Genomic DNA, 10,140 nt, shown 5'->3' on the forward strand with positions numbered 1-10,140 from the left:
ACACATTTTGCATAAAGAAAAATGTTTTTTAAAAATATCTTTCATAACATAGTTGAGAATCATCTTTATATAAAGTTTGGTATAAAAAATGAAAATTGATTTCTGGTTAAAACAAAAATCCCACTCTTTTTGCCTTTTCATGTCTATTCATGTCTTTTTATTTTTTTTAAAACAGGACTTTTTTTAAGTCCCGATGTCCTCTAACATATGAATAAAATATCATTTTTCAAAAATTTTCTTTTTCAAAAATTTTCTTATGCCCTAAATAATGTAATGACATGACAAAATACTAAATTCACAAAATTGTTTTTTTCCTGGTAGTCAGGAGGATATATATATATATATATATATAGTTTTTATGTTCTATATGTAATTAAAGAGTTTTCTGAATAATGCATGTCTACTGCAGGGCTGTGTCTCACCTATTTCACAGGTCGGCCCGCTGTATCCAGGCCGGCAGTGGCAAAACGGCTCTCCGCTCTCCGTCACCCTGCACTCTCCGTGTATGCAGTGCAGCCCCTTGCAGACGGCGGACTCTTGCCGCCTGTCACAAAACTGGCCAGAGTATCCATCTGCACATGAGCAGCTGTACGAGGAGCCCTTCGGCACACACACACCATGCACACACCTGCACAGGAAGAGAGAGGGAGGAGATTACCACCTGATACAAGCACAACTGTGAGTGTCTGTGTATGTGCAGGTTTATGTACCTGCTGTTCTGACAGGGGCTCTGGGAGGTGGTCTCTTCACACAGTGGGCTGCTGTGGCCGGTGGGACACTCGCAGGTCACGCCTGCCTCTCCTCTCTGTCTGCAGGCCCCGTGAGCACAAACGCTGCAGGAGTGACAGCCCGGCAGAATGCCCTCTACCCCTGCCACTCCACTGCCGAGGTCTTGGAGTTCCCCGTTGAGCCGTACGTCATGAATGCAGCCATTAAAGGACTGGAGTGGACGGTCTGGACCCGGTCGCAGGCCTGCTGTGTCAATCAGAGAGGGCACACCTAAAATATGAAAAACAGGCAAATGTTAGCACACTTGGACTGCTAAGGCTAACGTTACAGTCATTATGCATTCAAACACTTTGAAAGCATATTAAAACAAGCCATGTTTAATACTTTGAAACCTTTGAAATATGGTTGTGATGAACAATGAGGTGTTTTTGACTCTTACCGCCTATGTAGAGCTGTGTGTTGTGGTCCACAGCAGGAGGGTGGGGGAGTTTGCCCAGGCTTTTCGGTGCCTCTTTATCCACCACCAAACTTAGGGTCTGATTCTGGATCAACACCTCCACCGTGTGGAAAAGACCATCATTCACTGACTCCACACTGCAAGAAAGCAGAATATTAAAACATATACATTTGCTATATTTTAAAATTATAATTATCTGAACTAAGTTTGAAATAAACCATTTCAATATGTATTATGTGAAATGTAATTATTTATGCATGCATGCATGTTTAATTATTTTTTCCAAGGAGGCTGTGCCAGTCAAGAGCACACTTGAGATTAAATATGAGACAAATGGATGAACGAATAAAAAAGAAAAATCAAGCTTGGGGTCGTAAGATATGTTTAATGTTTTGTTTAATGAAATAAGTCTCTTTTGATCATTAAGACTGCATTTATCTGATCAAAATACAGTACATTTAGTAAAATATTTTTTACAATGTCAAATAACTATTTGAATAGATTTTAAAATGTAATTTATTCCTGTGATGCAAAGCTGAATTTTCAGCGTCATTACTCCAGTCTTCAGTGTCACAAAAAACCTTTAAGAAATATTTCTTATAACTTACTGACACTAAACTTTGAATGGTAGTGTAAATATCACTTGTGAACAAAATGTTCTTATTTTTTGTGTCATTTCCAATGAAGCTTTTATTGTCAAATTTTGCAGTGTGAAAATATTATTAAAATGTGTGTATTTTGGAGACACAAAATGCTCGCTATGAAATGGCCTTAACTGTTTTAGCATTAATGACTGTTTTAACTGATCATGTCACCACTGGGGTAATTTAACTTTTGAAAGTAACATTTTAAGTCCAAATGAAAAGCCTGAATGTGCAATACAGAATATCTCCCCGCTGTCTGAAAATGCCATGGTTTCCACATTAGGCTCCGTCAGGTGTATTTCCAGTGAATTTGGCACTGACACGGCGAAAGCTTATGTTGTGGGAAAAGGAGAGCTTGTGTTGGCCATGAGTTCACTCTTTCTTTGAGTTAGAACACACTCAAATCACATCCTGCTGAGTTTGGCACTGTGACTGCGTGAACTCCTGAGAGCGATTTTGTTTCACACGGTCATTTTTTAACCATTGAAGAGAGCCGTTTGTTCCCCGGTTCCATGAAACCTCCACGAAACATTTCCTAGACTATGAGAGTGTGCTCTGACCAGCACAGTTGGATTTTCGCCTGTTTCCTCCTTAGTTTCTTACAATGCAGTGCATGTAGCACACTGTTTGGCCCAGATTCTGCTGACTTCTAGGACTGTAATTTGTTTAAAGGTGAGATTTAGGGTTATGAACTTATCAGTAGCCTCTGAACCATGAGAGAACAGTTTGCTCAGGCTACAGAAAGCCCAGTTTTGTATTGTAGTAGTTATTGCTGGATGGAGCACAAGCAGTTACAGACAGCTAGAGACAGTGGTTTGGCAAAAAATATATATATATATATATATAATTACTAATCACATGTACTAAACAAAAACAAACAAACAAAACAACAACAACAGAGCATTGCCAGCAAATACATTAAGCAAACAAACAGGCTAGTATTAAAATTAATTCATTTTTGCGGGCAGGCTGCTAGTATTTGCGCTGGCTCGCAATGCTATTTTCCATTGCTGAAATGCTGAGGCCATAGGTGCGGATAGAGATCAGTGTCCCCAGATATAGTGGGGTACGGTTCACGGAGGTCTTGGCTGAACAAAGACCCAACACAGGCGCACGTGTGGTTTGCATTACAGGCCCATAATTCAATTCATGTTTCAAAATAGGCTTTTGCAACAAACACTACAGTCCACGGGATGAGACCCCCCAAACATCTCAAGCCCGTCCATTTGATACATCAGTACCACCATAGATGAACGGCTTTATTATAATATAAGGACATTTTAATCTACTGTCTCTAGTTTTGACAGCCGTCTTTCATTAAGTCCGTCTGAGGGCCTACATGCCGTCTGGGAAGGAAATGGGAAGAGTATTTAGTGGAAAAGGCGGTGAGCGTGGGAATGTGATGGAACAAAGAGGAAGATTCTATTATGAGAATGAAAACATTCTTAATCAGAACATAAATCTCACCATGGGGGACAGAAGTCATCATTTGGAACTGACAAAATGTTCTTGAATGTATGCAGTGAAGCTCTAGCACCACTAGGGGGCACCAGCGATCAACTCTTCAAGATGTAGCCTAGTGCTTGCAACTATTGGCCTTTTGTTCAAATTCTGACAGACAGAAAATATCCTGAGGCCGTAATATTTTTAGAATGGGGGGTTGAGAAGGTGGAGTGTCTTTGATGTGCGGATAGCCTGCATATTAGCTTCAAGCAGCCCATTATGGAGCTCAATAAAAACAAACAGAAACCCGTGGAAGATTTCAGCAACCTCATGTCACCCCTCTCGCATGAGGGGAAGTAAATTTCCTGTCAGCTGAAAATAAAATACTCTGTTTTTCCTTGAGCGAAACCGCATTATAAATGACACATACACAAAGTTAGGAACTATTGCCGGCTCCTTCATCTTGGAGAGTTATCTAGATCAGCAAACCTGTAGACATATTTACATTTTCCAGATTCAATTTCCTTACACTAGCTAAGAGTAACAGACTGCAGCTGTGAAGTCAATTATGCCCTTCTGGAACATGAATTGCTAAACAAGGTTTTGTAGCGTTTGAGATATCATGGGGCTGTGCTCTACAGATGGACTGGAGTTAACAGCTAACATCAAAACACTTGTAAGTAGCAAGGAACAAGGTCTCATCCTTGGGATGAGATTATGTAGCCTTCCTGAAGCACAAACATTAGAGCACAGTGCTAGTAAAGTTAAGGTTATGGGTTTGATTCTTGAGGAAAACAAGAACTGATAAACGGTGTACATTAATCCAATATAAGTCTTCGGATAAAAGTGTAAATGCCAAATGTGTAAATGTAAATAATGATGTATGCTAATGCTATAGCTAACAGGTAAATGTAAGAATAGGGTGACCATACGTGCCATTTTCCCAGGACGCGTCCTGGGAAAATGGCACGTATGGTCACCCTATGTAAGAACACTAAAACTTTGTTAGTGGACAGTTAGCATTAGCACCTCTTAGCCTTGCATTAGCGCTGTCGCATTTAGCCAAGCTGGTCTTAGAACACCACATTTGGTCTTCTCCAACCCGAGGAACTTACTCCAGGTCCAGTCACGGTTCAGGCTGAATTACCACTACTTTCCCCCCATTCAAACATTCTGCTCACACAGGAACTTTGTGCTAATCTCGGGTGAAACGAAAACAGGCCGTAAAAACATACCCTGACCCCTCCTTGTTCACCCTAGCATTGCTCAGTGTTAAACCAAGTTGACATGCCAAACATTAGCTGCATTTGGAGAGCTGTGGTAAGGCGTGGCGCAGGATGGCGAGCCCACGCTGAGGAGCAGGGAACACTGCAATTCTAACATTCTCATTCAATTTCCTGCAATGTTTCCACAAACCGCCGCTTCTGCTGAGGAACTGCCCACACGCTGCTTAAACTAATACACAGATTAGCGTGACATTTCGTAAAGGGCAGCGCATTAACACGCTGCATGGGCCCAAGCATTCATCTCATGGTAATGAGGCATTACTGCTAGTTAACAGCCTCCGTCGCTCTCCTCCTCCCCAGTGCATATATAAGTCTCTCCATCCCTCCCCTCACCTGCACCTTCCATCAAGGCAGGATCACATTACAGAGATAAGTGTCCTTCACTCTTCGTCGGCTCTCAGTCACTCTTCATCTCTCTGGGGTCCGATCTGTCTTCTTTCCTGCCGCCCAGAGCCTCCCTTTCCCTCTCACCATTCCTTGTTTTTCCTGTCAGGGATCTCGTCTCTTGCTGAAGTTCAGCAGGGACAAGGTGTAAGAAGAGCTGAGTGGAATCTGTAGATGGTGTGGGAATCTTGCAAGTTTCCTCCTCTGATCTTCGCCCCACAGAGTCTTTATGACCCAGTTCCACATTTGAAGTCAAGCACCCGCAGAGAGCCACTGAACCAGACTCGGCTCAGGAATGCTCCAACCACAGCCTCAAACCTCTAGCTTCCATGGTGGGAAAACCAAAGCAAGGGAGCTGCCCGAACGCTGCACCCATGTCCAAGCATTGCGGCGTAGGATGGGTTGCAAATTGAGCAGCTGGCTCTCTTGGCTCTGGTTACACATTGTTAGGACTAACTATGACATGAAGAACTCGGGAGCATGTTTGCCAGACTGGGGTGTGCCATGCAGTGCCATGTCCAAATAAGCTAAATTGAGATGGAAGGACATTTTCTCTCCTTGCACTTCCTCTCTTCACATGTGACCCTCATTCTTTACCCCAAGACAATGGGGTGCAGATATGCCAAAGCCACACAGCACAATGTCGCTTGGGGAAAAAACAAGATGAGGGTGAGCATGGATCTATGATTAACTGTGGGTGCCATGATGCATCTTGGACTTAGTAGGGACCTGGCAACAAACTTGACTTCATTCAGTCACACCACTGCATGTTAATTTAACTGTTCAAGCACACAGCTGAGCCCTAACCTATATGTGCTATATCACATTAAGCTGTGGTGCTCAAAGATAGTGCTCATTTTGCCTGGACCAGCCTGAAAAATACAACTCTTAGCAGGGGTTTAGCTAAATTAATGATGCCATTGGAGATTTTGGTCTTTACCCATTCAAGTAGATCGAAGCTGTACTTGTATCTCGTTTGCTTACATAGAAAGTAGCTGCCAGGAGTATTCCAAGATGGCTGCCAAGTAAACCATCTTGCCTTGAAACAACAGTCTATTCCTTCTATCTTCTCCTGAAAAACTGAGCAAGTGCTTTAAATGCATGTTTGCAACTAATACTAGAAACACCTGAATTAAGTGGATGTATTCTCAGTCCGCAAAGACACGGAATCTGGTTGAAATTTTATTTTTCATGCTGAAACTCCCTCATAGAACAATCGATTCAGTCCTTGCTGCAGGCGGAAGGGAAGAGTGGCCCCCTGCAGCAGCAACGGGAGGCACTGGATCAATACAAAGTCATCAAGCAGGCAGGCAAGGCCTGAGCACCCAGCTCACCACTGTTCACGTCTACTGCCTGCTAAAACAGCTGCCGGTCACAAACGTTCACGCTCTACTTCTGCAGATGTAGATGAAAAAGATGCCGGGGCCACATACCCATTCTTAACAGACACAGCTAGACAAGGACACAGATTTCTATCTAGAAATGCATTGAAACTGTACGCTGTCATTAGGTTTGTGTGCAGACTGGATTTAAAAGCTTGAATCTGGGCTCTTGAAACGCGTTACAGAGCCTGTGCTAGCTTAATGACATCCACAATGACCCACCAGGCCGGAGTCAGGCACCATCTGCGCCAGACTCAACAAGCCTGTTGTCTGCTGAAAGGGCAGGAGGTGAGGGCTAAGAGCTCTGTTTATGGGGGCTCCAGTGAGCATAGAAATCATGGCGCTGCAGCACAGAAGATTTCACATGGGAACCGGGCGAGAGAAGCAAGCTCTCGCCTGAGGCAGATTCAAGCAGGTCATGTAAACCCGGGCTCCTATATGGTTTTATGATGTGCCACGAGCTTACAGGGATTGAACCTCCCTGAGAACGGAGAGAAAACGTGCCCGCAAACACGCCTTTTTCACCCCAAACTATTCTGGACGAGAGCAGGGGGCCTCCTTTGAAACGCAGCCCTTTTTTATGGAAGATGAATGAGTGTGTATGTTTGATGTTTTGAAATAATTTAGGGTGGTATATGTCTATTTAGATTATGGTGCAACAGAAACGTCTGGCTGTATGGGTTTGTTTACTGTGTAGAACAGAAGTGTGATTGTGTTTGTGGGTCTGTTACAAAACCTAGTGAGCTAAAGAGGCAGCTGGCTTCTAAGAGAGCATCGTAACTAAAATGGAACCTCTTAAGTGGCTAATTTGGAATGTTCTACGTAGGCAGCCACAAATAACATTCCTCATGTGAGATGCACTGGAGACCTGCGACTGATTCTGGTGTTAACATGTTGCTAAGATAACAATGCAATCCTCTATTAAACATAAATATGCATAGCATACACAAATATAGGTTAAATGACCATTTTAAAAGTATATTAAACTATTTTTATCCATACATTTCAGCATTTAATTAAAGCCAATTTTAATCAACTTTCCCACCAAGGCATCCACCATCTTGGAGTTTGGGATACTGCATTCTGAGATTGCATTTTCTGCTGAGGATACATACAATTCTGCTTAGGTTTTTCAAAAAGAAGTACCTTACCTTTGTATTGTTACAATTTTGGTATATACGTAAATGAACAATGTGTACTCTTATTCCGTGTTACCTGCATTGAGATATATTGTTTACATTTATTTGTAAACAAAAGGCCATTGGCTGACATTAAATGTGATGTACCCCTAGTACAAATATGCCCCTTTGAGGGTACTGCCCCTACAGGTGTTGGGCTTCTAAAGGTAAAATGTTTGCACATTTTTTTACGAGAGTGTATGTTTCCTTAAAATACTACCTACAGAGTATGTGTGTGTATCCTCACCTGTACACTGTGGTTGGGGGGTACTTGGCAACATCATAGATCAAACGTATGTGTCCCTGGTACAGCTCTAGGGCGAATGGGTCATGGTCCTCCTTATAAAACAGGATGCCATTGTCCTTATCTGTGGCTACCTACAAAGACAGAGTGCAGGGTAATGGGAAAGAGACAGCAAAAGATCAGTAAAGGAGAATGGCAGAAAGACTGAGGATTGAGGTGGAAGGGTAAAACGATGTACAAAACAATCAAGAGTGCGCGATAAGCACACTATTTCAATACGACATGCACACCGAGACAGAACCACCGCAGCCCTGACACTTAACTCCCTGTTTAGTCGAGGGCATCAAACGGAATGCCTGCGAGCAAGCTGTGATGGAAAACAGCTCACGTTTATATATAAGCACTAGGACGAGAGAAGAGAAAAGAGCAGTTGATGGCTTATGGAGCGTGGAAACCTCTCTACACATCAGTTGAGACCAAGAGGACTGCTAACATTCATATCCTGGAGGCATGTGAGCAGTTAATGTGTCCCTGTATTCCGTTTCTGTCAGTGGATATGTCACAGGAGGACCAAGTCATTAACGCTGTTTAGCACAGTTTTGCTAAGAACGCTGGAAATAAAAAAAGCAACCTAATTTGATTGCTTTTCTATATTTGCAGTTCCCAAGCGTTTTGCCTTTTAGGGCCTGTTAACACGAACAGAGCAAAAGCTGTAAAATATTCAGAACTATTTCACGTGAAGTGCAATGATGAAATGTCATTCTCTTAAATTTGACTTAATGTAAAAAGTAAATGTCTAAAATATTTAACAATTATGTTTTACTGAAAAAAAAAAAAAAAAAATGAAATTAATAAAAAATTGAAACACATCGACGAAGCCCTCTCTTTTAAAAGTATTTTAAATGCTTAAAAATATTTGTAAGTATTTGAACATGGATAATATCGATCAAATTGCAAAATAAATAAAAAAATGTACTAATTGAACATTTTAAAGCTTATTTTTAATGCTAAAAAGAGTAGACTTTATGGACATGGTATTTGGATCCTTTCACACATTTTGCAGCATTAATGTAAATTAATTAATTTATTCATTTTAAAACATCTAGAAAAATTCCTGAAATTTGACATCACTTATCTGGAAGGCCTGTGAACTTTAGACATCTGATGAATGAAAAAAAAAATCCAGTTTTTGAATAAACAAGCATGTAACACTGCAGTTTGAACTTCACTGATCATAGAGATGCACGGTTTCATTTTAAAACCTAAATGTCCATGTTTTCTTCTTGCCAAAAATTCTCACTTGGTTTAGAAAGCACCATTACTTAGCACATCTGCAGATAGAGAGGCCTTTGTGTGTTAAGAGAAGCCGAAACGGAGAGATGCTGACGTCCGCAAGGAGATAAACAGCTACTGAGCTCTTTTTAATTTCTCCTACTTTAATTAACATTAGTGTGCCCTCTCGACGTTGAGAAGATAGGATCATTTGTAGCAGATCTAGCGGTTACGCAGGGCCCCTGATTGCAACGGATAACAGCCGGCTCAATCTCTATTACCAAAATATATGTCCACAGGAGAAGAATTATTCACGCAGGTGGACAAGAGGTGACATTCTCATAATGTCAGAGAGGCCAAAGCTGGCTTAGACCATGCACTGCTGATGAAAAAACACCTAGACAGAGAGGCAGATTGCTTCTCATGGCTGCAGATGTGAGTTCGGGTGATACGCAGACTGTCCTGAGGCTAGTGATATGTGAAGTCTATATTACAGAAACTGATCTGGGACCCTTTGTTAAGCATTACAGGAAGCGGTTACAGGCATACCTGGAGGGATATGTGCATGGGTGGTCGGATCTTGGCGCCTGAGAGCTCCAGATAGGTATCTTTGCCGAGGAAGTGCACTGTGACCATTTTATGACACTTGGAGCCAGGTGGACACTGGCACACAGGCTCTCCCTCTACGACCAGACACTGCGCTCCATTCTGACAGTAAGACTGATCACATGGACTCGTCTTCTGGAGTAATATCATTGGTGGAGGTGTCTCACAGAACAGCCCACTAAGGGAAGAGAGCATAAGGCATTTACACTACTTATTAGGATTTTTAAAAATGTTTTTGAAAGACGTCTTTTATGCACACCCGGGCTGCATTTATTTGATGAAAAATACAATAAAAATAATATTGTGAAATATTATTACAGTTTAAAGTAACACATTTGAATTTAAATGTAATTTATTCCTGTGATGCATGAATTTTCTGCATCATTCCTCCAGTCTTCAGTGTCACATGATCCTTCAGAAATCATTCTTGAATATTAAGTATTTTATAGACATGTGCCAATATACAGTAATATGATATAACACAATAATGAACATGCATGATATTGTTATCGTGG

The 10,140-nt window shown here is 41.6% G+C and overlaps 1 protein-coding gene across 1 annotated transcript in view; it reads right to left on the bottom strand.

The window, feature by feature from the left end:
* Positions 1–10,140, bottom strand: part of LOC107756681 (slit homolog 3 protein-like) — a 175,540-nt gene that overhangs the window by 3,542 nt on the left and 161,858 nt on the right. Inside the window, exons 31-34 of the mRNA XM_016573881.1 lie at positions 7,751–7,881; positions 1,169–1,323; positions 711–999; positions 423–628 (exon numbers count right to left, since the gene is read on the bottom strand). Coding sequence (XP_016429367.1) covers positions 423–628; positions 711–999; positions 1,169–1,323; positions 7,751–7,881 — 781 coding nt within the window. The remainder of the gene's footprint in view (positions 1–422; positions 629–710; positions 1,000–1,168; positions 1,324–7,750; positions 7,882–10,140) is intronic.

Source organism: Sinocyclocheilus rhinocerous, unplaced genomic scaffold, assembly GCF_001515625.1.
Source record: "Sinocyclocheilus rhinocerous isolate Xijiao unplaced genomic scaffold, SAMN03320098_v1.1 scaffold892, whole genome shotgun sequence".
Lineage (NCBI taxonomy): Eukaryota > Metazoa > Chordata > Actinopteri > Cypriniformes > Cyprinidae > Sinocyclocheilus > Sinocyclocheilus rhinocerous.